Source organism: Chionomys nivalis, chromosome 14 (assembly GCF_950005125.1).
Source record: "Chionomys nivalis chromosome 14, mChiNiv1.1, whole genome shotgun sequence".
Taxonomy (NCBI): domain Eukaryota; kingdom Metazoa; phylum Chordata; class Mammalia; order Rodentia; family Cricetidae; genus Chionomys; species Chionomys nivalis.
In genome coordinates, this window is record NC_080099.1 from 7,904,170 (window position 1) to 7,931,407 (window position 27,238).

The 27,238-nt window shown below is 46.4% G+C and overlaps 3 protein-coding genes across 7 annotated transcripts; 1 reads left to right on the forward strand and 2 right to left on the reverse strand.

The window, feature by feature from the left end:
* The first annotated feature begins 1,541 nt into the window (after nucleotides 1-1,541).
* On the forward strand, nucleotides 1,542-6,168 carry Hsbp1l1 (heat shock factor binding protein 1 like 1). 2 transcript variants are annotated; one of them, XM_057789266.1, is made up of 4 exons: nucleotides 1,542-1,690; nucleotides 2,886-2,973; nucleotides 4,476-4,570; nucleotides 6,115-6,168. In XM_057789266.1, the coding sequence occupies exons 1-4, from the start codon at nucleotides 1,640-1,642 to the stop codon at nucleotides 6,118-6,120; spliced, it is 240 nt and encodes a 79-aa protein (XP_057645249.1). In that variant the 5' UTR covers nucleotides 1,542-1,639; the 3' UTR covers nucleotides 6,121-6,168. The 2 variants fall into 2 exon arrangements, with proteins under 2 accessions (XP_057645249.1, XP_057645250.1); XM_057789267.1 differs by having other exon boundaries at nucleotides 2,907-2,973.
* Nucleotides 6,169-11,983: 5,815 nt separating this feature from the next.
* Txnl4a (thioredoxin like 4A) lies at nucleotides 11,984-26,831 on the reverse strand. 4 transcript variants are annotated; one of them, XM_057789053.1, is made up of 4 exons: nucleotides 26,730-26,831; nucleotides 26,306-26,495; nucleotides 14,761-14,864; nucleotides 11,984-12,335 (listed from the first exon to the last, which is right to left on the reverse strand). In XM_057789053.1, exons 2-4 carry the CDS (start codon nucleotides 26,456-26,458, stop codon nucleotides 12,164-12,166), a joined length of 429 nt encoding a protein of 142 aa, XP_057645036.1. In that variant the 5' UTR covers nucleotides 26,459-26,495; nucleotides 26,730-26,831; the 3' UTR covers nucleotides 11,984-12,163. The 4 variants fall into 4 exon arrangements, with proteins under 4 accessions (XP_057645036.1, XP_057645037.1, XP_057645039.1 ...); XM_057789054.1 differs by lacking the exon at nucleotides 26,730-26,831 and adding an exon at nucleotides 23,274-23,333 and having other exon boundaries at nucleotides 26,306-26,382; XM_057789056.1 differs by lacking the exon at nucleotides 11,984-12,335 and adding an exon at nucleotides 23,274-23,333.
* LOC130886850 (N-alpha-acetyltransferase 11-like) lies at nucleotides 20,327-21,598 on the reverse strand. The gene has a single exon (XM_057789052.1). It carries the CDS (start codon nucleotides 21,596-21,598, stop codon nucleotides 20,939-20,941), a length of 660 nt encoding a protein of 219 aa, XP_057645035.1. The 3' UTR covers nucleotides 20,327-20,938.
* Nucleotides 26,832-27,238: the final 407 nt, after the last annotated feature.

Consider the following 27,238-nt stretch of genomic DNA (forward strand, 5'->3'; position numbering starts at 1 on the left):
TCCCAGTATTTGGGAGACAGAGTCAGATGGATCTCTGAGTTCAAGACCACCCTGGGCTACACAAAATCAATGCAGAAACAAATCCAAGTGGTGGCGGCCTACGCCTTTAATCCCAAATCGCCCTTAATCCCAGCACTAGAGGGAATATAAAATGAGAGGAGAGAGAGGCAGTTCACTTAGTTTATGGTCACTCAGCCTTGGTAGAGGTAAGACTTCTCTAGTGGCTTGACTACCTTGCTTTTCTGGTTTTCGGGTCGACCCCCAATTTCTGTCTCTGGGTTTTTATCATTTGTGCTACAGGCGCCCTTTCTTCCTTTGCTGTGTGTGAAGTTCGTTCGTGCCATAGGTACCGTCGTACACGCCTGTTGTTGAGTGGCATTCATAGGCACACATACCTCATCTGTTTGCCCGTCAGGCTGTCTCCTCCTTGACCCTTGTGATGAGTGGGTGCTGCTATTAAAGGTGTGTGTGTTTCTGTGTGGGTGTACGTGGCTGTTTCCTGTACACACCTAGGAGTGGAATGTGGTTATGTGGCGAACCCTGTTTACCTATATTTTCCAAAGGGGCTGCACGATTCTGCGTTACTCCTGCCATCCCCGTGAGTGTGAAGCTGGGGCTCATTGCGGCTGCTGCTGATTAATGGCGTTGGGTGCCTCTGCCTGTAAGCATGTTCTTTTTAAGTTTTTTAAATTATTTTACGTGTCGAAATGTTTTTTCTTCATGTTTGTAAGCACACCATGTATGTGCCGTGGCTGTGGAGGCCAGGAGAGGACATTAGACCTCCTGGAACTGGAGTTACAGACAGTTGAGCAGTCACATGATGTTCTGAAAACCAAATTCTACTCCTGTACAAAAGCAGCAGGTGCCCTTAACCAATGAGCCATCTCTTCAGCCACACTGCACTGCCACCCCATCTGTATAGACATTCGCAGCGCGCTGGCATCCATGTGTCATCTCTGCACTAGGCTCTAGAGTACTGAGGTGGCCTGAATAGACACAGTCTGCTCATCCTTCCAACCTTCAGCCCAAGGAGTGATAGCATATAAACAAAACAGGTAACAGATAAAAGGGTGGCCCTGGGAATCACCCACAACATGACCACAACTCAAACTTAAAAAGAAAAGGAAAGAGAGGCAGTGGTGGTCCACGCCTTTAATCCCAGCACTCGGGAGGCAGAGGCAAGCAGATCTCTGTGAGTTCTGGTCTACAAGAGCTAGTTCCAGGACAGGTTCCAAAAGCTACGGAGAAACCCTGTCTCGAAAATCAAAAAGAGGGGAGGGTGGGTCCCTTGCTGTTTGATGGGCACTGAGTATCAGTGGGAGACCAGAAACTCTGGCGATGGAGAGGCAGGGTGGTGTGCTTACTGCATTGCACTGTGCATTCAGAAGTGGCTAGGGGGCTCACTGTCTTGCCGTGTTTACTGTATCACAGTAACAAGAATAAATAAGTATCGACAGAGTTCCTCCCAGGTCACCTTCTCTGAAGGATGAAAACACGCAGCAAAGCCGGATTGGCCGGCTGCTGGTCCGGTCTGCACCTGCCCCTGCGCTCTCTCCAGGGTTGCCAGTGCTCTACCCAAAGCTCGACACCTGCTGGGTTCACCCAAAACCCAGGACCCCAGACTGCTACGCCTGTGCAGATGGACGCCCGGGCGCCGGAAGTTCCTTGCGGGGACGTGCTGCAGAACGCGGTGAGTGACTCATGCCCTAGGGCTCCGTGGACCGAGGTCACCGGCTTTAGGGTACTGGAAGGGATCGAGGTCACAGCCATAGGAGTGTTGGGGAACCGAAGTCGTGAGCCAAAGAGGTATGTGGCGGACGCTGAGCTGCTGGGGATGAAACTTGTTCCTACAGAGCCCGGATCCTTGTCCCATACCTCGCTCAGCCTCTCCCCTCCCCCACTTCTGTCCTTGTCCCTAGCCATCTGAGAGTGCTTTCCCCTTTCTCCAGGTCCCACTGCCTAGTCCCAGATCCCGCCCACCCCTCCTTTCCCTCCTAAAGGCTCCTCCTCAAGCCGAAGCCCCGCCCCATTCCTTCTCCTGGTGTCTTCTCTGGCCCCTGCCAAAGCAGTTCCTACTGTGGCGTTTCTGATAACCACTGCCAGCATAACCATGAAGACCATGGCAGGTCCTTATGTTTGTCCCATTTAAAAGAGTCCACTAGAGCCCACTTAATTTACATTCTTTCGGAAGGCTACCTGCCACAGGGAACCTACACAGAAGAGCACAGGGTCCAGATTCCAGGACCCGTGCTTCCATCCCTAGGACAGGCACGAAAGGTGTTGGGACAAGATCACACAAGATAGACACATACAGGATGAGTGGACTATAAAGCATCAAACAACCCGAAGGCCTGGCAGTCACCACAGTGGCATTTCTGTAGGCGTTGTGCCGTATACTATTAAACAGCCAAAGCTCAAACAAAGGGACCACTGGCCTTTGATTCGCCCTGAACTGTTTCCTGTGATCACATCTCCAGGGAGACGACTTACAGCCCTCTGTCTTGTTTAGATCTTGTCCATCATAGTGCTCATGCTGGCACAGGCCTGTAACCCCCATGTTGGAGAGCCGAGGCAGGAGGATCTGAGTTCCTGGTCAGTCTGGGATACATAAGCAGACACTGCCTCAAAAAACAAAACAAGTGCCCTGCATCATGGGGAATGACTTATTTTCCCAAGACTGTGAGGCAGAAGGAGATTAATGAACGTTGGAAGCCATCTGGGTCCATACAATGAGTTCCAGCGCAGCTGGGATGAATAGGGGGGCCCTGTCTCAAACAACAACCACAACAACAAAAAAACAAAACAAAACAAAATCAATGGGCATGTGTGTTTAGGTACTCCACGATATTTATGATGTCCTACACTAATATAAATATCTCATTCAGTTACCTAAGGTTCATTTTCAGGCAGAAAATCTACTTCAGGAACTTGAAGAACACTTCCGAGCTCTGACTACAACATTAAACCTCAGAAATATCCTTTTCTGGTCTTACCAAACACTTAGCAAGCCGTCGGCTGGTAGATTGCAGCGGAGTAGTGTCTTGTTCTCTGATAGCAGCGTGTGACTGCTTCCACGTGACATCCTAATGTTTGCGTTTGTGCTTCTATGTGGCAGCTGGGTGTATTAAACATCATTCGCTTGTCACGGGCTTGGCTTCCGACTGACTGGCAACGCAAGGCATTGAACGGCCAGTAGAGAAAGCTGAGAGAGCAGACCTCAGCTCTGGCTGAGGGGCTGCCCTGCAGGCCTAACTGAGCCTGTCTGGCTTGCAGCCCAGACTCCACAGCAATCGGGAACCTGAGAGAGCAGTGTTGATGGTCCCCTGCATGGAAGGCCGTTCCTAGGGCCTACCTTCGATTTGACTGGAACAAGCAAGTCGGTGTTTGTCTCAGAAGAACTGGATGCTCAGTCCCAGCCCCACGTGTCAGTGAGCCTCTTCATGTTTAGAATGGCAAGCTGGAACTGGGCAAGCGTTTCAGTGACTTGCTTAAACTGGTTCTGTGATGGCTTTACTTGTGAGTTCACTAGGATATAGTTATTTTATAAAATTTAAAAATAAAATATAGTGTGTGTAAGTATAGGTTATCATCTGCCCTAAGACTTGCCTAATCGAAGGGGTTTTTAAACATGATTTTTTTACATGATTAAATTCACTTTAAAAATCATATTAAGGGGCTGGAGAAACAGCTCAGCTGTTAGGGAATGTGCTGCTCTTACAGAGGGCCCAGGTTTGGTTTCTAGCACCCACAGAGTGGCTCACAACCATCTGTAACTCCAGTTTCAGAGGATCCCACACCCCTTTCTGATCTCCTCAAGCACCAGGCCAGTCTGTGGTGAACATATATACATTCAGGCAAAACACTTACACACATAAAATAAATAAATCTAAAATAATAAATGAAGTGGGCCGTTGAAATGAGTCAGTCTGCGGGAGTGCTTGCACCATGCCTTAGTTCCATCCACAGGCTTTCCTCCTGTAAAGAGAGAACTGTTCCAGAGAGTTGTCCCCTGACCTTCAAACCTGTGTCATTTGTACGTGTGCACACACGCATATACACACACACACACTCACTCAACTCGCGTACATACACTAAATACTTTTTCTGATTGATTTTTATTGAGTTCTACATTTTTCTCTGCTTCACTCCCTACTTCTCCCCTCCCCCCTAGTTTTTAAAAAATAAGCTACCAAGAAGTTGGTTTAAAAATGAGCTAATAGTTTAACTCAGTGACTCAGAGTTCGGCTAAAGCTCGCCAAACTCAAGTCTTCAAGCCTATGTCCAAGCTGGGGGCACTGTTTTCAAAACTTAGTCCACAGCTGAAGACACAAAATCTAGTCCACAGCTAAAGACAATGTGCTAAGAAAAGCCGAGGGAAGGGTAATTACACGGACTTTGGACCGTCTGACTTCTTCACTGGGCACGCCGCTCTGCCATATGTCCAGGGACATGTACCATTCTCCTTGACATTGTACTGGAAGAAATGGGAAATCGCATCGAGGACCTACAGAAAAATGTTGATGACCTAATGGCTAAAGCTGGAATCGAGAATTCAGTCAAAGAACAGATGGTAAGCCATGGTTAAGACACAGCCTGTGTGTATCATGAGTTCTTTTACCGCTATGTGAACTGTCCCTGGGTTACATGAAAAATCTTCAGTACTAAGGAGAGGTGCATCCATGTCATGTGCCTTTTACCACTAAACCGTGGTCGTCATTCCTTAAAAGGTAAATATTCCAAGTAAAAATTCTCATTTAAAAATTAGATTTTATAAGAGTATTTTTCATGCTTATTCCTCAAGTCAGTTTTTATTTTTTTTAAAAAAATATTTATTTACATGCACACAGAATATTGTGTACATAATAAATAAATAAATACCTGTAACGAGGTCTGGTGCTCTCTTCTGGTTGTGAGCCACCATGTGGTTGCTGAGAATTGAACTCAGGACCTTTGGAAGAGCAGGCAATGCTCTTAACTTCTGAGCCATCTCTCCAGCCCCTCAAGTCAGTTTTTAGCCACAACACAATTATAATGAATGAAAGGCTGGGATTATAGTCAGTTCCTATCTGAGATAATACATTTGTTTGATCAGTTAAAGAAGAAAGATGCAGGCTGGAGAGCTGGCTCAGAGGTTCAGAGCGCTGGTTGCTGGCAATTGAACTCAGGACTTCTGGAAATGCATCCCATTATGGCATTGTTGACACATATGACATTCTACTTTCTTCTCACCTACCCCTCTTCACCCCTCCCCTTCAACTGCTGCTGCCACCCCACCCCCCACATGGTCATTGAACAGTTGAGATACCCTTGTTTCCCTCTGTCTCACGATCAGTTTATGGTAAATCACCCCTGCTTACCCAGCTAAAGCAGAGCTAGGTCACCTATCAGTGATGCATGGCTATCCCAATCAGTGGTTTCAAAACACTGGAGGACCTAGCACGGGGAGATCCCATCCCCCAAACTCAACATGACAAAGTAAAATTTCTTTCTTTTTTGGGGGGGGGTTTTCGAGACAGGGTTTCTCTGTGGCTTTGGAGCCTGTCCTGGAACTAGCTCTTGTAGACCAGGCTGGTCTCGAACTCACAGAGATCCGCCTGCCTCTGCCTCCCGAGTGCTGGGATTAAAGGCATGCACCACCATCGCCCGGCTTAAAAGTAAAATTTCTGACTGGAGGCAAAACATGCAGCTTTCTTTACCTATGAAAGTTCATTTAGACACACCCCGTTCATCCAGGTGCCTCCAGGCACTGTGGACCCAAATCCTCCACCCTCCCTCCGGCAAATTCCCATCTTTTGAGACCAGGGCAGTAGAGTGATGGCAGGAGCAGACAGGCCTCATCTGGTATACTGGCTTGAATGCAGCTCTGACCGGCACCTGCAGGGTAAGCTTCTCAAGTTCTGGCTCTGAATCCAATGGATTAAAACACCAACTAGAGCCGGGCGGTGGTGGTGAAGTATTTCTCTATACTGAATTTTGCCTATATACAAATGTTTAACGATTGCTAGTAATTATGGAATTTTATTGAAAACTACTCTAGGACTTATTTAACTGAACATTAATTAGTCTGTTTATAAACCATGTAAATAAGCTTATCTCTTTCAAATTCTCTTTCAGACCTGAAGATGTTAAATGAGCCAAGTGAAATTGGGAAAATGAAATCTAAACTGTTTGAGTAATCTGTGCAGTATGAATTTTTTTTTTTTTTTTTTTTTTTTTTTTTTTTTTTTTTTTTTTTTTTTTTGTTTTTCGAGACAGGGTTTCTCTGTGGTTTTGGAGCCTGTCCTGGAACTAGCTCTTGTAGACCAGGCTGGTCTCGAACTCACAGAGATCCGCCTGCCTCTGCCTCCCGAGTGCTGGGATTAAAGGCGTGCGCCATCACCGCCTGGCTGCAGTATGAATTTTGATGTTCGGTTTTTAATTTTGTTTTTTGGAGACTTGAAATCAAACCCAGGACCTAAAATGTAGTAGACAAGTGGCTACCACTGGGCTATATGCTAACCCACTAAAAAACAAATAAAAAACAAAAACAAGAGCAATAAAATAATAACATACTTCAGAAAGTGACTATATACCAAAGATGAGACTTGTAAGTAAGGACAAAGTGTTTTCAATGCATATTTGTAAACCATGGAAGTAAAGCATACACTATATTAGTTAACGTATTTTCCAAATTAAAATTCTACATTGATTTAAAAAAATCAGTTGTCTGATGTAACTGCTTTTAGCTGTTTCAATTTTTATTAATTTTTTCTTTTTCTTACAACATATTTTATCATATTCTTCCCCTTCCCCTTACTCCTCGCACTTCCTCCCTCCCCCCCAACTTTCTGTTTGTTCCTGTAGCTGATTTTATTATTTTTATTTTCTTTTTAATCAATATGATGCTCTTCTAAGCAAATGAACCTGGTAACATGATGGAGGAAGGTCATTTGTCAATAAACAAACTGCCTTGGCCCATTTGATAGGCCATCCCTTAGGTGGGTGGAGTAGACAGAATAGAATGCTGGGAGGAAGAGGAAGTGAGCTCAGATGCAGGGCAGCTCCTCTGAGAGACAGACGCCATGCTCTCCTCTCCAGAGCAGATGCGATGAAGCTCTGACCCAGGATGGACGTAGGCTAGAATCTTCCCGGTAAACGCACCTTGGGGTGCTACACACATGAACAGAAATGGGCCGAGCAGTGTTTAAATGAATAGAGTTTGTGTGTCGTTATTTTGGGGCATAAGCTAGCCAGGCAGCCATGAGCCGGGCTGTGGGAAGAGGCCCTCAGCTCCCACTACAGTAACATTTTTTTTTAACTTTCTTGAGATTTATTTTTTTTATTTTAAGTATGGATGTTTTGCTTGCGTGTCTGCAGTGTCTGGTAGAGGGTGTTGGAGGCCATGGAACTCCAGTTAAACACGGTTGCTAGCTGCAATCTTCACGCTTGGGAGTCTCATCCAGGTTCTCAGGAAGAGCACTTAGTGCTCTTAAGCCACGGAGTCATCTCTGCAGCCCCATATGTATCTGCTTTTAAACACCCATTCTAGCTCCCTCTTGCTCGTCGCTCGTGCCTTCAAGACTCGATTGAACCTAACCAGGTTAAGAAAACTCAGCAGCAACTGTTCTGAAAAATGAAGACCCTGGAGCTCAGCCAAATCAACATATAGGAAGTAGAAAAGCAAGCTTCTCGGCCTCAGAACCCTGTTCCACAGCAACCATACTGTCCTTTATCTCTTCCTCAGGGGCAAATGCTTTTCTCCCAGAGAGAGCACTCCTGTGCTTTGAGGTGATCCTCACCCCACCAAGGAATCACTGAAGAATAAAACAAGGTCAAGATAATTTCATAGGCTATTCAGCCTTTTGGATAGTTACTCAAACCAATGTAAAATAGCTATTGCCATCTAAAGGGCCTCATTCATAACAAGATACTTCTACATAATATAAACTTACAATCACTCCAGTTCCACCACCAACTGGCCACTGGTGACACTTGTCCGATGGAGTTTAATATGTTCAATCAAGTCACCTCTAATCTAATATCCTGTTCTCTTTAGCTATCATAACATGTCCTCGTGAGCAATTCACTGTTTTCCCCCAGTGGCTGCCGAATATTCCAGTATATGGCAATAGTTATCTAGGCAACTAAAGGTTTACTAGCTCTTGGACACTGAGATAATTCCTTCTTTTTGTGATATGATTAATAATGCCATTGTGAGAAATTACCCACAAACCCCTCACACATTTCAGCAAGTCAGAAATGCGACTAAATCCACAGCATTCAGCCAAGCACAGCTAAGAAAGGAAGGACCATACAATGTTCCCAATGATAGTAGCCATCTTTTGATCCTAACGGGTGTGCCTTAAGTTGGACATTCAAGATTGAAAGTTTAGTGGTTTGAAGTCATGGTAGCACCATCTGACCATGTGCTAAACTTCAGAGCATCTTAGCCATCACTGTAATTCTAGCAGTCTCAGTGGATATTTGAAGAAAGTCAGATTTGAGACCTCATCACTAGTCATGAAAGCTATTGCCAAAGCCTGAAATCCCTGCAATAGGGAAACCGAGGCAGGAAGATGGTGAGTTTGAGGCTATCCTTGGCTCCATAGCAGATACCTGTCAAAATGAACAAACAAAACCCCTGTAGATTAAGATTCTATACTCAATATTCCCGAAATGAGTTCTCTCTGGTCTTCTGTGAGCCTCTGCATGTTCATCCATCTTATTTTCCTTACCCCACTTTTGGTTTTAATTTAAAACTAATGGCTTGCAGGGGTTGCCTTTAATCCCAACACCCAGGCGACAGAGGCCGGCAGATCTCTGAGTCTGAGCAGCGGGGTCTATTTAGTGAGTTCTAGGCCAGCCCTGTCTCAAAAACAAAATACAACTTTTATGTTTTCAGTTGATCGAAATCTGGATTTACGGATGGGGCTCCTCCCCCATACTCTACTTTTCGGCTGTGCTCTGTATGCTGCGCTGTCTCTGTCATGCTCCAGAGCCGTCAGGGGCTGCCCACCCTCGGGACTCCTAAATGGCCCAGTGTGAACACGGCGTGTTCATGTGCTAGGTCTTTGTCTTGCATGCTCTGAGACTGCACAGGCAGACTGCAGCCTTCTGCACCTTGCTGTTTGTTGGTCCCTGGGATTCTGGACCAACAACTCAGTGCCATGCAACAGTAACTGGGCCATTTAGTTTCTCTTTGTGCCTGGTGCATCTCTGAATAGCACTGCAGTAAGGCTGCCATTTTCCTTGTGTGCACTGGCAAAGTTGTGTCCCCTGGGTTTACTTCCAAGCTTACTCTTCTCCCATCCAAGTACTAACCAGGCCCGACCCTGCTTAGCTTCTGGGATCAGACGAGATCAGGCACATTCAGGGTGGTATGTTCGTAGATCCAAGCTTACTCTTCTCTATCTTGAGTAATTCCTGGGCATTGCCTAAAGGGCATCCTGGAATGTTTGGAGATGAATCTCCAGGTGATGACAGGTCCACCAGCTGGTTTCAGCTGGATCCAAGCAGGAATGCGAGATCAAGCCAACTATTCTGCAGTCTGAGAGCACCAGTGAAGATGGTCACAGAGTGAGAGCCAACTGAACAAAACTTCTGCATCTGTGATGGTCTGAATGTTTACATGCGTTCAACTGGTATGTTGGGACGCTGGCCCCATGACAGCTGTATTTGGAGAGAAGGCTTCTAAGGAAGTAATTAGGGATAAATGAGGTCACAAGAGAAATGAGGTCATCAGGGAAGCACCCCGATCCAGCAGGTCTGGTGTCCTCATAAGAGACAGCAGTTTGCTCTTTCTCTGTGTGCATGGACAGACCATGGGGACACAGTGAAAAGGCTGTCCCTGCAAGCTAGTGTCCTGATGCCGAACTGTCTCCAAACCTTGGCCTTGTACTTCCAGAACTGAGAAAATCCACTTCCCTTGTTTAGGCCAGTCTGTTCGTTCTGTTAGGACAGTGTAGTAGGGAGGGGGCCACTTGTTCATCCCGGCCGCCCAGAACCAAAATAACCACACAGAAAATGTATTATTTAAAACACTGCTTGGCTCATCAGCTCCAGCTTCTTATTGGCTAACACTTATATCTTAATCTAACCCACTTCTAGTAATCTGTGTATCGCCATGTGGCTGCGGCTTACCAGCTAAAGTTCTGTCTGGCTCCAGCTGGGCTACATGGCTTCTCTCTGACTCCGCCCTCCTTTCTCCCAGCATTCAGCTTAGTTTTCCCTCCCTAGCTCTGTTCCCCTATAGCTCTGCTATAGGCCCAAAGCAGTTTCTTTATTCATTAACCAATAAAAGCAACACATAGACAGAAGGACCTCCCACACCAGGACAGTTCAAGCATACAGTAGCAAGAGGTATACAATGAGCAAGGAATGTGGAAAGGAAAATGTTTGCTCACCTTTTTCTCATAACGTCTGAAAAACTATTAATAAAGTGTAATCTAACTTCATACAATTCACCCCAATTCAGTAAACAACTATTTGACCTTATGTTCATTGTGCAAACGACGAAAGTTACTTGTTCATAGTCTCAAAGAAAACCCACAGGCAATTGCTACACACCCACCTCTTACCACACCAAGTCCTACACAACCACTCACCCACTTCCTGTCTGCACGGACTTGCCTGTCTGTACATTGCGTCTGTTCATGTAGGGGTGGACACCGGGGCTCCACATTTGGGCAGCAGTGGACATTTGTTTTTCTTTTTTTTTTTTTTTGCTTTTTTCGAGACAGGGTTTCTCTGTGGCTTTGGAGCCTGTCCTGGAACTAGCTCTTGTAGACCAGGCTGGTCTCGAACTCACAGAGATCCGCCTGCCTCTGCCTCCCAAGTGCTGGGATTAAAGGCGTGCGCCACCACCGCCCGGCTTTGTTTTTCTTTTGAGGGTTGGGGTAGGGCTATATCTAGGAGTGACATGGATGGAATATAATATCATATTGAAGTTTCTGAGGACATACCTATCTTGTTTCCCAAGGTGGCTACACCATCCCATTATAATCCCAAGCCGGCTGGTGGTGGCGCACACCTTTAATCCCAGCACTTGGGAGGCAGAGGCAGGCGGATCTCTGTGAGTTTGAGACCAGCCTGGTCTACAGAGCTAGTTCCAGGACAGGCTCCAAAGCCACAGAGAAACCCTGTCTCGAAAAACCAAAAAGAAAAAAGAAAAAAGCCGGGCGGTGGTGGCGCACGCCTTTAATCCCAGCACTTGGGAGGCAGAGACAGGCGGATCTCTGTGAGTTCGAGACCAGCCTGGTCTACAAGAGCTAGTTCCAGGACAGGCTCCAAAACCACAGAGAAACCCTGTCTCGAAAAACCAAAAAAAAAAAAAAAAAAAAAAAAAAAGACTAGATCCTGCTGTGGGTTTGTCACCTCGAAATTCATATACTGATGTCTAAACCCAGTATCTCTGACCATGATTGTATTTGGAGTGGTTATCATGTGTAATGAGTCAAGATAAGGTTGTACAGAAGGGGGTGTGACTTGGGCAGTGTGACTGGTGTTCTCATAACTAGGGGTATTTGAGACATACACACACAAGAAAGCTTGTCAAGAAAATGCAAAGGCTGGGACAAAGTATCCTCAATCGAAGGACCAGCAGAGACTTCCAGGAACCTCCAGAGTCAAGGGGCGAGGACAGAGGTCCAAGGCCTCAAATGGACCCCAGAACACCTTGACCTCCAGGTTCACCCTTGAAGCAAGAGGGTCTTTGTTGAAGCTACCCAGTCTGTGGTACTTTGTTCTAACAGCCTTAGCAACCACTTGACCCTGGGTTTCACTTCAAGAGTAAAGACATCTGCCGGGTGGTGGTGGCGCATACCTTTAATCCCAGCAATCGGGAGGCAAAAGTAGGTGGATCTCTGTGAGTTCGAGGCCAGCCTGGTCTACAAGAGTTAGTTCCAAAGCTACAGAGAAACCCTGTCTTGAAAAAAACCAACTCCCCACCCCCCAAAAAAAGAAAGAGTAAAGACATTTACAGTCAGTAAATCACACAGCAGCGACCAACTGTTCCCCACTGCATGTTTATTTGCTTCAGCTAGTTAAGGACCCACAACCCTCATCTCAAGGATCCTCTGGCCTCCAGCCACGTTCTGCTGCTGGCCCTTCCAAAAGGCTTTGAAGAGCTGAGTATTTCTACATGGAGGGGTCCCCAGGTCCTCTGCACAGCCTGCGAGGGCAGTGCTCAGTATCTGTACTTTGTAGAGTAGTCCTTGGGGGACACCACCAGACCCCGGCCTTTGCGGGCACCACGGTACACAGTCTCTATGATGTCAACCATTTCTTGCTTGTCTTCCATGGCCCAGTTGATCTTGTTGTTGTTGCCAGTGCCCAGATCGATCATGATATGTTTGTTTCTGAAAGAGAAAGGAGCAGCAATGCTCACAAGAGACTTCCACAAACAAGCCCATTCTCCCTGCTGTTCGAAACTCCTACAATGTCATTTAAAGGCACAAACCATCAAAGAGACCACAGTAAAAAGTCAAATAAAATAAAAACAAACACTAAATATTATTTCCTAGAAATGCAATCAGCAGTCACACACTCCTCCTGCACTCTGCTGTATCTCCTATACATTTTTATATATATATGTATATATAAATAAATAATTTAGATTTTTTTTTTTTTTTGATTTTTCGAGACAGGGTTTCTCCGTAGCTTTTGGTTTCTGTCCTGGAACTAGCTCTTGTAGACCAGGCTGGCCTCGAAATCACAGAGATCCGCCTGCCTCTGTCTCCCGAGTGCTGGGATTAAAGGCGTGCGTCACCACCGCCCGGCCTAATTTAGATTTTTGAACAGGGTTTCTCTACATAGCTCTGACTGTCCTGGAAATTACTACATAGACCAGGCTGGCCTCAAACTCAGAGATTCGCTTGGCTCTGGCCCCCAAGTGCTGGATTGAAGGCATGCACCACTGTGCCCTGAAATTGTGCATTCGTATTTTAAGACTATAAAGGCCAAAAGACAGTTCTATCACTTGGAAAGATAAGTAGTTTTTCAAAGAGTTGCACTAATTTTCCTGAAAAGGCAATATGTAACCTTTGCATGTTTTGCTTACAGGAACTTGGTACAGATTTACCACAAGCCCTGTAACTGTGAGGTGAGGATGGTGACCTTACATGCCCTTGCCTGTTGGGACTGGGAAGCAGAGAACCTTTAGAGGATAGGCCCCACCCTCTAGGAGTGCAATGGCAGCTGAACATGTGCCATAGAAAAAGGCCAAGGGCATGGTCATCAGAACTAGTGCTGAGTGAGGCCTGGAATGACCACAGGCCAGAGCACTCAGACACAGGAAACAACGTGGGTGTCTCCCAGGTGTGGGTGGCTTTCCCAGTCTACAGGAGGCATCTGAAGCTGGGACACCACCTCTGTTTAACTTGCACCTTCAAACTGTGAGGTCAGAAAGGACTGTGGAAAGAAGAGAAGCCCCCATTGTGGCTGCAAGAGGCTAATCGACTTGTTCAATTACAAACACCAATCAGAAGGAGACTTGGTCAGACCCCTTCCCAGAGGAAAAACACAGCTAGGAGGGTAATAGCAAGCCGTATTACCTAAAAAGTTTGTGTAGCCCTATTGGGTTTGTGTCTGGGGGGAGGGGGGCGTGTCCCCACCCATTTCCTCTGAACCAGAACTGCTGGAGACCTCCTTAGGTCTCAGCTTCACAGAGGCACAGATAAAGGGGAGCTGTGCCTACTCCACAGAACTCAGGCCACGCTGACTCGAGTGATTGTGGATTGCTGTTCTGGGCATGGGGTTTCAAGGGGTCCTTGGGAACCCTGGAGACAGTCCTGCTTTGCTTATGGGAAGGATGACAATCTCCAGGAGTAACAGGGAAAATCCTATGATACTTCCCTGTGACCCTGTGACTGCAGAACCTCTTCCTGCCTGTGACTCTGGCATGGGACACTGTGCAGGACATTCCAGATGTGCACCAAGCTCCTCAGCAGCTGGCTTTAAAGAGATTATCCCGATGACACAGGTGAGCATAACACTCCCTGAGAGGTGAAGCCAGAAATCAGGACAGTACAAAAAGGACTCACTGTGGGGCGGGGGAAAATGGCTTAGAGGTTAAGAGCATTGTGCTCTTCCAAAGGTCCTGAGTTCAAGTCCCAGCAACCACATGGTGGCTCACAACCATCTGTAATGAGATCTGCTGCCCTCTTCTGGCTGAAGACATACATGCAGATACAACACTTTATATAATAAATAAATAAATCTTTAGAAAAAGGACTCACTGTGACAGACAATGGATGCTGCCTCCTCCTGGTGGAGGAGCCTTTAAGAGCTGGGCAGCAAGCAAGCAAGAAGCAGCAAGAAGCCTTAGACACCCAGAAGGGCCTCCAGACAATTATGCAGCCTACAAGTCAGGCCTGGCAGGGAATCAGCTGGCCCTGCTTATTTCCAGAACTGTAAGGTCATAAATGATAGCCAGCTTACACTGTTAAGTCTCTGTATAAGATGAAGCACATAACCCTGCTCAGCAATCTGGACACAGCTTCTGGAGGTCTGTGACTATATACCAACTTATTTATTTGAAGGCATCGGAAATGCATGCAAGAATGTCTTCCATTTAATTATACTTCACACCAGTTTCTGCACAGTATTTCAATATGTAATCTGTTCCTGAGTGAATGTTAAACCTGGAATTGATACTGCGAAATCGTTTAAAAGATTCACATTGACTGCCTTGTGACAAAACTGCACAGCTGAGCCCAGAAGACTCTGTCCCACAGACTCCCACACCAACAGTATTCCATAAGGAGCCACATGAAGAGAACATACCTGAAGAAAAACATGACAGTACATGGGTCGTACAACTCATACATCTTGTTGAAGTCAGGCACTTCCGTAATATCCACAAGATAAATAACTGCAAAATTTTTAACCTAGAAAGAGATTTTAAAAACTAAAAGATCAAATTGGCTTTCATTTCATAAAAACAAATTAAAGCAAAAACAAGATTCTGTGTAACTGGGCATTTTTCAAACCTGTTATTAAATACTTGTCCGTAGAGCTGACAGGAAAACCGTGGACACTGCCAGGGTCCTGGGGCTACTTACAGCTCTGACATTGCCAAGTCTCTCGCCCACTGAGCCGCACGCATTTGTATGTTTGTACTTTGACAAATATCGTTACATGAATTAAACATGCTCTAAACATCCTTAGAAAATTCAACCATTCAGTCTCAATTGTTTTTGCTTCAATGCTTGCAAACACTGACAGTTACTATCCCACGAGCAAAATTTTCTAATTTTGAGGAATTTTCTAGTTCAAATTTATCAGTTTGGAAAAAAATTTAAAAAAACACATGAGACTAAAATCATCTTAAATTCCATTCAGAGGCAACTGCTGTGAATATTTCTGCTGAGCTCTGCCCCACCTTTTCTTAGGTATATTCTAAAACTATACCATTTTAATAAAATGATTATACTGTATCTATGGCCTGCTTCAATTACAGGCATTCTCACATAAATTTCCAAAGACATTTTTCTTTTTTTCTTTTATTTTTTTAAGACAGGGTTTCTCTGTAGCCTTGGGGACTGTCCTGGAATTCACTCTGTAGACCTGGCTGGTCTTGAACTCACAAAGATCTGTCTGCCTCTGCCTTCCGAGTGCTGGGATTAAAGGCATGTGCCAGGGACTGGAGAGATGGCTCAGAGGTTAAGAGCACTGCCTGCTCTTCCAAAGGTCCTGAGTTCAATTCCCAGCAACCATATGGTGGCTCACAGCCATCTATGAGATCTGGTGTTCCTTCTGGTCAGCAAGCATACATACAGACAGAATACTCTATACATAATAAATAAATAAATAAAAAAATAAATAAATAAATAAATCTTTAAAAAAAAAAAAAGGCATGTGCCACTACTGCCCAGTCACTATCTATCTATCTATCTATCTATCTATCTATCTATCTATCTATCTATCTATCTATCTATCTATCTATCTTTAAGACAAGCTGAACTCAACTTGACATGTAGCTAAGGATGACCTTAAACTTCTGGTGCTCCTGCCTGAGTGCTGAGGGCTAAGATTACAAGCTGGCATCACACCTGGTTTTCAGTAATACTGGACTTGGAACCTGGGCTCTGTGCATGCTAGGCGAGCATTCTAACCGAGCCATATCTTTGCCTTCACCGAAGATTGCTTTTTAGCTGCCTAATCCCATCAAATGGCGACACCATATTTTAGCATTCTTTGGTTATTTTCTTCCTGAAATTCTAGGAGTACCAATAAATTCACCATTCATCTTTAAATTTATGTACATATTTCACCATTTCCTAAGGATAGATCTTAAAACTGCTTAGACACAGAGTGTGATTTGTTCCTTACAAATGCTCTGTGCACTCTATAAAGCACACCTAAAGGTGATGCCACAGTGAACTGTGCCCAGGACTCTTCATTTTTAACCCGAATTGAGAAGTGACTCCTGGAAGAGGGTCAAGGGGAGGAGCTGGCTCCTAAGTTCACCACTGCTCTCTGTTAATAGGGACAAGTTTACATGACAACCACTGGGAAACACACTGGGAAACACGGGGACTGGAGACGTATATACAAGCCGAGGACACCAGTGACAGCTCACTCTTACCAGGAGTGGCACCAATAAACAAGCCAAACTACTGTCCTATTTTCCATTCTTCCTTTAAAACACTTCATTAGCATGGGTCTGTGTACAGGGATGGGTGCCACAGCATGCATGAGGAAGACAGAGGACTTTAGGAGCCAGGGTCTTCTTTCACCAAGGTGATGTCCTGAGGATTGAACTCAGGTCATCAGGCTTATGGGGTGAATGTTTTCTACCACCTGCTATTAGGTCATCTTGCTACACACAAACCTCTTCTTTTTTTTTTTTTTTTGGTTTTTCGAGACAGGGTTTCTCTGTGGTTTTGGAGCCTGTCCTGGAACTAGCTCTTGTAGACCAGGCTGGTCTCGAACTCCCAGAGATCCGCCTGCCTCTGCCTCCCAAGTGCTGGGATTAAAGGCGTGCGCCACCACCGCCCGGCACAAACCTATTCTTGAACATACTGTCTCACTTTATCTTCACAAGAACCTTAAAAGGTTCCTCAGAGACAGTAAATCACTAGCTGGCACCAGGTCATACAAGAGTATATACCCAAGCCCAACTCCATGTTCTTTCCTAAATTGCTTTAACATCCCCGAAGGGTCAATATTGTTGACTTGGTATCCACTTTCCTTAGATGAAGACTAGAAATGATCAACAGTTAAGGGCTCTTATCAAGCCCAACAACCTCAGGACCCTGCAACACACATAATAAAGAGAACCGGATGTGAGGGCGATCTGGCTGCGACATCTGTCACCCCACTGATCACCAGGGTTGATAAAGAGAACCAACTTTCCCCAAGTTGTGCTCTGGCCACATTCGTGCTATGGAACACACAGCACATACAGAACAGAATTTTTCATATCCTGTATGCTTTGGGTTTGTCTGAGATAGGATGTTATTATATAGACCAGGATGACCTCAAATTTGCTCTGTAGTCCAAGAGGACCCTGAAGCTGTGATCCTTCTGCTTTGGCCTCTAGGGTGCAGGGATTACAGGCGTGCACTTCTCTCACCCGGCTAGGAGCACGTGAGTGCTTTGTTCCTTTTGTGGCACTGGTGACTGAGCCCAAGGCCCCATGCCCGCTGGGCAAGCATACTGCCAATGAACTTTATCTCTGGCATTTTCTAGTTCTAATTCTGAAATAGGGTCTCACTAAATTTCCCTAACTGGCCTTGAATTCACTTGAACTCAGGGAAGCTCAAGCAGGCCCTGAACATGTGATCCTCCTGCCTCAGCCTCCGAGTTTTGAGAGAGCAGGGATGCACCACTGTGCCCATCTTTTAATGACTATCATTCTTTTTTTTTTTTTTTTTGGTTTTTTCGAGACAGGGTTTCTCTGTGGTTTTGGAGCCTGTCCTGGAACTAGCTCTTGTAGACCAGGCTGGTCTCGAACTCACAGAGATCCGCCTGCCTCTGCCTCCCAAGTGCTGGGATTAAAGGCGTGCGCCACCACCGCCCGGCGATGACTATCATTCTTAAAAGCTACCAGACAGGCAGTGTTTGCTACATGTGGAAGGCCCTAGCTTCTGTCCCCAGTGTACTCCCCCACTAAGCCACCTATAAAAAACAAACCCTCAACTTATCAGCTGAGAATGTAGGTCAGTGGTGGAGCACTTATCTAGCAAAAGCAAAGCCCTGGATTGGATTAACAGAACTACAAAGAACCCCACCCTGAAATCCGGTTTAGAAAATGGAGGTGCTGCAAGGCCGGCTGGAGAACACCACAGAGAATGACAGACACTCACTGCACGCCACTGTTGAGAACACCACAGAGAATGACAGGCACTCACTGCACGCCGCTGTTGAGAACACCAGAGTGACAGGCACTCACTGCACGCCACTGTTGAGAACACCAGAGTGACAGGCACTCACTGCACGCCACTATTGAGAACACCAGAGTGACAGGCACTCACTGCACACTACTGTTGGGAACACCATAGTGACAGGCACTCACTGCACGCCGCTGTTGGGAACACCAGAGTGACAGGCACTCACTGCACACTACTGTTGAGAACACCAGAGTGGCAGGCACTCACTGCACACCGCTGTTGGGAACACCAGAGTGACAGGCACTCACTGCACGCCGCTGTTGGGAATACTTTGAATATTGGTAAAGATATTAAATCTACTACTACGAAGTGACAGACTGACACTTAAGAAGGACGCCACTTGTCTTCAGCTTTGGTGGAGAGCTTAAAACACAGTACACTGCGCATGTGTGCTCCACTGTCTACACATCACGGCCCACAAGGAGTATATGCTGTATACATGTCATGCCGTGGTCCATGAAGGCCGTGTGTACATCACCACCTGCACACCATGGTGCACAAGGGAAATGTGCTTTTCTATCAATCGCTTCAGAAACCCTTAGCATTGTGTCTCCAGACATCATACACACCAGGGCAGATTGGCTCAAGAATGTCTAAAAACCTACTATATGCAAGGCACTTGTCACTCAAATTCTAACTTTCAACAGTCTTGGCAACCTTGGCGTGCACCTGAGGCTGGCTTGAGGAAATTCACCTTGTGGTCGCAGGTGGTGTTAATGCTGGGGCTTCAGTGTTAATGTGGGAGGCCTTAACATAGCCAAGGCTTAGTGTGTGTGAGGCCCACACCAGAATCTCAAACACCAAAACCCAGCCAAAAAGGAGGCACCTGTGCGGAGGTGGCTGCTCACTTAAGTCAGCCAGCAATAAAAAGCTGTGACTGGCTCCTGGGTGCTCACAGATGAAGGCAAACCAGGGAGAAGTTGCACCAAAGCTCTGAGCTCGGGAAGTCCCTGCGAGAAAATGATGACTAGGCAGGTGGGAGGTGTCTTCAGCCTTCCCTCCATTCTACAGGGTCCTAGAGAGCCCTGAGAAAAGGTTAAGACATTCACAAGTTAAAGCTCCAGTTCCCTGGCAAGTTCTTCTCTTTTTTAAGATAAGGTCTTTTTTTTTTTTTTTTTTTTTTTTGGTTTTTCGAGACAGGGTTTCTCTGTGGTTTTGGAGCCTATCCTGGAACTAGCTCTTGTAGACCAGGCTGGTCTCGAACTCACAGAGATCCGCCTGCCTCTGCCTCCCAAGTGCTGGGATTAAAGGCGTGCGCCACCACCGCCCGGCTAAGATAAGGTCTTATTGTGTAGTCCCAGCTGGCCCAGAACTCGCTCTGCACAACTGGCTTGGAACTCAAGATCTGTCTGCATCTAGCTTCAGAGTACTGGGATCAAAGGGGTATGTCACTGTCACCACACTGCTTAACCTGCCAGAGTCCTGTCACAGAGACACTCTACATTTCATACGCACTACAAGCAAGTTAAAATAAATGACCAATAGTGAAGACTGCCCCTGCCTTCCACAGTATTAACAGCTAACCCAATGAGAGGTCAGAATACCTTTCAGAGTGGGGATTAGACATCCAGACTCTCTACTGTCCCAAATAAAAATAGAGACTGGTAAGCGGAACCACGTCCTCTCAAAAATGAAAACCTCGCCTGTTTTATAAATGATCACACAAACTTTAATTCAACAACCTTACACAATTTTCCACACTAGATGCTGATTTACGCAAAACCTTAAGTCACTGAACAAGGAAATAACAAGTCAGCCAGAAACGAAGACAGTGACATCCAGTGTCTTTTGCCTTCCTGTGTCTCACAACTTTGAGAGCAACCGAAAACCCCTAAGGGTGGATTTGTCATCTCCGCTGAGGCGGCCTTGGGATCAAACAGAGACTAATTAAGGATTAACTAATGAATTCTCACAACAAACGTGTATCCCTTTTTAATATTTTTATTGGGGGGGGGGTCAGAGATTACAATATGATTTCTGCTTGTCCTTTACTTAAGATCTACAAATTCTGCTTGTGCAGAAGTTCAACACCTATCTCCTTCTCCCACCAAAAGGGAACAGTCTTCTTCAAAGAGGGAGGGCAGGGCATGGGCAGTTTCCATAGAAGGCAAGAGTAGGTAACTTCACCAGACAGAGGCAGAGGGCATAAGGACTAATGATGGTCCTGCTTACTCAAAAATGAAAACCCAAATAATGGCAAAAGCTGAAAGCTCGGGAGTTTCCTGAGTTATCGTCACTTCCTGTTTGGCATTCTAGGCAAAACCCTACAGCATACACACAATCAGTACAGGACAACTGCAGACCCAATACAGCGGCCGGCACCATGGGAAAAGTCAAGGACAGTGCTGCCATGGCAGTCCTCAAAGTTCCTTGGCTCCCGCACAGCAGCTTCTGTGTCCTGGAGTGCCTTCATGATTAGGTTATGCGGAAGGCTGCTGCTAAGCGATGACAACGAGAAGTCATTTGGGTCACTGTGGGTGACTCCAGAGTAGATACTGCAGAGCACAGCCAGGGTTCCCAAGAAAACTGTGGCTGAAATGCAAGAACCTACAATGCTCGAGCGGGCTCTACGAGGTGGAATCCAAGTCTTGCAAGCTGTCTTGGGCATCAGCGCTGTCTCTGCTGTCACTGCCACTGTCATCTCCGGCCAGGTTCTGCTGACAGGCCTCTTCAGAACCAGGAAGTGTGCTGCCCTGATTCTCCTTGGAACCCAGAACCACGTATCTGCCCTTCTTCAGTACCAGCTGCCGTCTCAGCTCCTCTGCCATCTGGGAGAGATCTCGTTTCATGGCGTATGCATCTTCTCCATCTGCATAGTACTTGGGCTCCACCTCACTAACCTGGAAGTTCAGGGTGTTGGAATAAAGGTGCAGGGCCGCCCTGTTGCTTTTCCTCACATGCAGGGAGACATACTTGGCGCTGAAGTTCTCGATCATGGCCCGCGAGGCCTGGTCCATCAGCTTCTGGGCCAGGCCGAGGCGCCGGTGGGAACGTTTCACAGCCAGTGAGGTGATGTGTCCATGAGGGACATCATCGGGGTCCTCCTCCATCTTGGCCAGGACATAGCCCACGATCTTGCCATCCTCATCCTCAGCAATGTAGGAGAGCTGGGGCCAAGAGAGGCCGTGGTAGAAGTAGTACTTCATCTGGTAGTTCTCAGGCAGGCACAGCAGGTTGCAGTGCTGCATGTTCATCAGATCATCGGGCCGAGCACGGCGGATGTTCATATTGGCAGCAGATAGGCCTGTCAGGCTCGAGAACCACAGAGGATGCCACGGAGCACAAGCGACACCAACACCGTTTGCCTCGAGGAATTGACACAAAGCGTATTTCAACACTCAAGTAACACAGCACTGTCATTATCAATGTATCTTTGAAGACTATGGATTCAGCAGAGTCCTGGGTATGGGACCTTAATGTAACTACATAATCTAATTTTTTTTAAGATTTATTTGTTTATAGTATTCTGTCTGCATGTGTGCCTGCAGGCCAGAAGAGGGCACCAGATTTCATTACAGATGGTTATGAGCCACCATGTAGTGGCTTGGAATTGAACTCAGGACTTCTGGAAGAACAATCAGTGCTCTTAACCTCTGAGCCATCTCTCCAGCCCTCATAATCTAATTTTGTACGCACGCTTGCAGAGGCTCTCATTCAGGGTCTTGTCGAGGACTGAAATTCCTTTAGTGAGGACAGGGTCTCTGCCTATGAGGCTATATACACGCATGTGACAATTAGGTGAGAGTTCTACCACAGCACCAGACCTCCTGAGCTCCCTGCTAACTCCTGCACTTCTTAGATTCTGCCCGCAACAGCAGTGTGTGCAAAGTATCTCAAACAGGAGCTGCTTGGCCCCTGGCCCTGGCTCCCGTGTGGGCTGAGCAGACTCAGCAACACTGCTCCTCCTGCTACTGTCGCCAGTCATCAGTCTGCAGGGCACTAAAATTTTCACCCGTGTTTCATATAAAACTGAGATTAAAATAGATGCCCATTACTTTTTTCCTCCAAGAAAAATTTTGAAAAATGTAAAAATAAAAGGGAAAAATATTGCTTTGCATTTGCCCAGTATATGTATTTATCACAAATTATGGAACTTTAAAAAAATTCCATAAACTAAGGACATCATTTATATGTGCATCGTAACAAGCATGTATCTGAGCCAGGGAAATCCTTCACAAGCCCCACAGTGCACACTCTGCTGGTCTGAGACTCCTCATGCAGCCAAGTACCAACTTCCAAAGATCAGCTAACTTAATCATCACTGTCATGCAGAAGACAAGCTCTCAATGGTATTCTTTAAAAGCTCTATAAATATTATTGATCTTGTATAGGTCTCTAAAATTGTATCATGTGTGCATTAGTATTCACAGTGTGTGTGTAGGTGGTAGACATGCCATGGCACATGTGTGGAGTCAGTCGGTGCTTTCCTTCACTGATGTGGGTTCCTGTGTGGCAATGTCACCATCTGCTGAACCATCTCACCAGCCACAATATGTGTCTCTTTCCGAATATAACACATGTCAATATATCCCTAAAGATATTTTAAATGCCACTTGTATGGGCTTTTTAACACACAAACTGTCTCACTATTTCTGTGTCACAGTATGAAGGAATAATGATGCCCAGAGCACTTTTGTGGCAAAGCATATTCCTACCCCACGGGAAGAGATCACAGGTACAGGAAACAGTCACATGTACCAGCTTTACAGAGCTCACTCAGTAAGCTCCAGAGCTTGAAGGATATCTGCTCCCTACCACCTTTCTTCCTAACTATTTAATTTGAAACTAGCCCAGCGTGAGGTGGAGGTGGGCCATGCAAGAGGAGAAGCACAATGGCTAATGCAACACATCCCAGGAAACACGGGACACTCAAGTCCAGCCTGACCACGGACTTTTACTCACTTTAAAACAGCTGGGATATCTTCACACAAGATGAGAAAGATCTCCCACTATCTTCCATTTCTGCGGAGGGAGATTTTTAAATAGTTATATTGTTCTTTATACTAAAATCTTTAATTTCAAAAATTTATGTTCCCCCCAGGTTCCAGAAATATGAATTTCTATTTTGCTATTATACTATGAAAGTAAAACATTTAATAGTCTTTTTAATTTATTTTAAATTACACTTTATTTTGTACAGTGTTCTGCCTGCATGTATGTCTGCAGGCCAGAAGAGGGCACCAGATCTCATTACACATGTGGTTGCTGGGAATCGAACTCAAGACCTTTGGAAAAACAGCCAGTACCCTTAACCTCTGAGTCATCTCTCCAGCTCCCTTTAAGTCACGTTTTTAGTAACCATACTAAATCACAGTATTAAAGGTTTATTAAGGATATGGAAGAGATTGCTTGGTGGTTAAAGAACTTGCAGGGCCCAAGTTCAGATCACTCCAGAAACCCACACAAATACCAAGAAGGCATGGCGACCTATCTGTAATTCTAGTCTTGGAAGATGAAGATAGGGGATCCTTAGGGTAAGCTGGCTAGCAAGACTAGCCTTATTGGCTAGTTTCCTAGTTTTCAGGAAAGACCCTGCCTCGATGGACAATGAGGTAGAAGGACTGAGGATTATTGTTAAAAAGGCCTTGGGCTACTATCTGCAGGCCTGTGCGTGAGAGCTGAGCATGTGTGTGCACAGGCACACACACAAAATGGAAAAGGAAGCTGAGGGACATAGCCCGCCTGCCTAGCATGCCAGCACCATAAAGTTTTACAAAAGGGGAAAGTGGGAAGTTATTAAGAATGTAATCAAGACCCGGCAATGGTTGCACACACCCTTAATCCCAGCAGAGGACTCAGAGGCTGGTGAATCTCTGTGAGTCTGAGGCTAGTTCTGGTCTACAGAGAGTTCCAAAACAGCCAGAGAAACCTTGTCTTGAAAAACAAAACAAAACGACTTTGGACAAACGAAAAATTTAAAAGACTAAAGAAAATATTTTAAAATGAGACTAACAAGCCCATTGCAAAACAGAACACAAGTCTAGTAGAACTGACAGTTGCCATCTGCACCTGACACAGCACAGTGAGAAAAGAAGAGAACACGTCTGGCAAAAGTTCTTCTTGCTGGGGAAAGCCAAGCATGATACCTAGGCACCCTGACAGGAAACCCCACCCACGGTTGCTCATGCCACCTTCAGGTTAGGATAGTTAAAGAGCAGCTTCCCTGACTAACAGACTCAACAGAGTAAACTTGCTTTTAGTGCTGCTTCAGCATTTGTTGATGTAAGGGATCCAACCACCTCATTCTTACCTCGGACCTGACTGGCAAGACAGCCAGCATAGGAGAGAAATGCTACCGTCTCACTCCAGCCACACCCTCAGGTCTGCACTGTCCTGGTGCCCAAGAGGAGCAGGGCAGGGATGGCTGAGAAGTACTGCTGTCCTGAGTCGAGTTTCCACTGAGAGGTTCCTGAATTCCCTGTGACCCTCTTTAACAAGGCTTCCTGGGCCTCAGCCCAGACCAACAGAGTTCCTGAGACTCTCTTCAGAAACACTCCCAAAGAGACCCGTGACACTGAATGTGCCGCTGTCCTCGACTGTTCTCTCCCAGGTCCGAAAGCAGAAACCAACCACCGGAAGGCGAAATAACATTGCCTTTCTTACACACACACACACGCACACACACACACACACACTCTCCTGACTGACTCCAAAGAGGCCCTGGCTTCACTTGCAGCACAAATAAATTTAGTAATGCTACAGAAAAGCCATTTGGGAGGTAAGAATTACTTGAAGCCATCTTATGTTGGCATCTGTGAGGGAACCGAGTTCCATCACTTCTATTAGCGTTTACTCTTCTTCAAAACAAACTCTAGGGCTAGACATGGTGGCCTTCAATCCTAGTCCTGGGAGGTGGAGGAAGAATCAGGTGGACAAGTTCCAGATCTACTTATGGAGGCCCTGTCTCACAAAAACAAATAACTATGAAAGAAAACAAAAGATTGAAATTACTTATGGAACAGTATCATTAAACATTACTTTACCATTTGCCCTGTCGTTACGTTACAAAAGCCTAAGTCATCCTAAAATTGTCTGAAGGAATTCACAGAAAGAGAGTAAACCTAACCAAAGTGCTTTGGAGGGTCATGCCTCCAAGTCACAGGGCTTGTGATGAGGCACAGAGGATGAAAGTTCAAGATCAGTCTGGGCTACACAATAAATCCTTTTTCTCTCTCTCTCTCTCCAAAAGGAAGAAAAAAAGGTTAAAAAGTTTACCACATTAACCCAGAAGTTCTGGTTTATAAACACAACAAATAAAGAGCCAAGAAAGGAGCAATCCTGTTAAGCTAAGGTACTTAGGTAAGTTCCAACACTCTGGCAAAGCTTGTTCACTATACGCACACAACACAGGAACTCTTCTTCTTTTTTCTTTTCTTTCTCTCTTTCTTTTTTTTTTTTTTTAGACTAGGTCTTACGTCCTGACTGGCCTGGAACTCAGATAAGTTAGCCTCAGATTCCAGAGTTCTAAGGGTAAAAAAATGCTTGTGCCACCGCACTGGTCTTAGCAAATTCTTAAAAAACAAAAACAAAACTCTATCGGGGTCCATGGTGGTGCACTCCTGTAATCCCAATACTCTTAAGAGGCTGCCGCTGAACGGTAATGAATTCAAAGTCCGTCTCGATTACATACAAGACCTAGCTCAGCACAATTTTCTTCTCCAATCATCACACACACACACACACACACAAACCCACATTATCACAATGAGTCACTTACTTTAGAAGAAAATCATAAATCTCTTCAAAGTTTAAGAAACTGACTATTTCCGGCAGTGTTCATGACTATTTCCGTACGTGGTACGTGTTCATGAACCCTGTCTCTCCTCTCTCTCTGTGGGTCAATGGGTCTGCATGAGACACGGGGCTCAGGCTTTCATCTCGCGTCCAAACCGCGCCGCAGGGCCCAGCAGAACGAATACTGCACCATGCGTTACCTTTTCGGCGATGCTGTACAGAACCTCGTCCATCTTCATGCAAGTGGGGTCCCAGTCGTGTCCGAAACGAATGACGACCACGCGGTCCTCCTCCGACAGGATGGCCTGGTCTACCTGCCAGCCATTGTGCAGATGAGGGAGCATGTACGACATCTTGAGCGGGCCTGCGCGGCCGGAAGCCGCGAGCTGCCTGCGGGTGCAGAGAGCTGTGAGACCGCGACCCCACCCGGGTCCCAGACTCTCCGCCGAGGGCCCCCCCACCGCGAACCCCGCAGGCCACCGCCACCCGCAAACCTCCAGTCGGGGCTCGGGGCCTACACCGGGCCTCGGCTCGCACCGGGACCGCACCCCTGCACCTCCGTCTCCACTGGGACCATACCCCGGCGGCCCCAACCTCACGGGGCCACACCCGGCAACCTCTAACCTCGTGAGAGCCCACGCGGCCCGACCGCCGGCGACTCCTCGCAGCACCAGCGCCCTCCCGCGCCCCGGAACCTCCGGGCGTACGCACTGACGTTGTCTATCGCTGCTGCGCAGGCGCACGCTTGCCCCGCGCGCATGCGCGGTGAGGACGCGAGCGAGTCATAGGAGTGGTTACCGCCACTCGGACGCTTGTCTCGCGCGCACGCGCGGTGAGGATGTGAGCAAGTCTCAGGCTCGGTTACCACCACCGGAGCTGTCCTTGGGTGTCCGTGAGGGCATGGTCCCGCCTTCTTGGCGGTCGGTGCCTCTACCGAAGAATGCCCGTGTCTAATCTATCTAGTGTTGTGGGATGGTGGTTCGCCTCTAAATTTTTTAGTTTTTGTTGTGTTGAGAAATATGCCAAGTCTTTGGCCAAAACTTCAGCCATGCTCTTGATCGTTTCCGTAGGTCTATCTATGCACTGTTGTGTAAAATCTACTCTTCCAGCGCCATCAGACGCTCCTGAATATG

What these genes read in the sequence shown, in the direction of transcription:
- Txnl4a (XM_057789053.1), bottom strand. Translation starts at nt 26,458, where the DNA reads ATGTCGTACATGCTCCCTCATCTGCACAATGGCTGGCAGGTAGACCAG. An exon ending in TGTACAGCATCGCCGAAAAG is followed by an intron (nt 14,865 to 26,305) that starts GTAACGCATGGT and finishes ATCTCTTTCTAG; the next exon opens with GTTAAAAATTTTGCAGTTAT. An exon ending in ACTGTCATGTTTTTCTTCAG is followed by an intron (nt 12,336 to 14,760) that starts GTATGTTCTCTT and finishes TTTCTCTTTCAG; the next exon opens with AAACAAACATATCATGATCG.
- Hsbp1l1 (XM_057789266.1), top strand. Translation starts at nt 1,640, where the DNA reads ATGGACGCCCGGGCGCCGGAAGTTCCTTGCGGGGACGTGCTGCAGAAC. An exon ending in GGGACGTGCTGCAGAACGCG is followed by an intron (nt 1,691 to 2,885) that starts GTGAGTGACTCA and finishes TATCTCATTCAG; the next exon opens with TTACCTAAGGTTCATTTTCA. An exon ending in TACAACATTAAACCTCAGAA is followed by an intron (nt 2,974 to 4,475) that starts ATATCCTTTTCT and finishes TTGACATTGTAC; the next exon opens with TGGAAGAAATGGGAAATCGC.
- LOC130886850 (XM_057789052.1), bottom strand. Translation starts at nt 21,598, where the DNA reads ATGAACATCCGCCGTGCTCGGCCCGATGATCTGATGAACATGCAGCAC.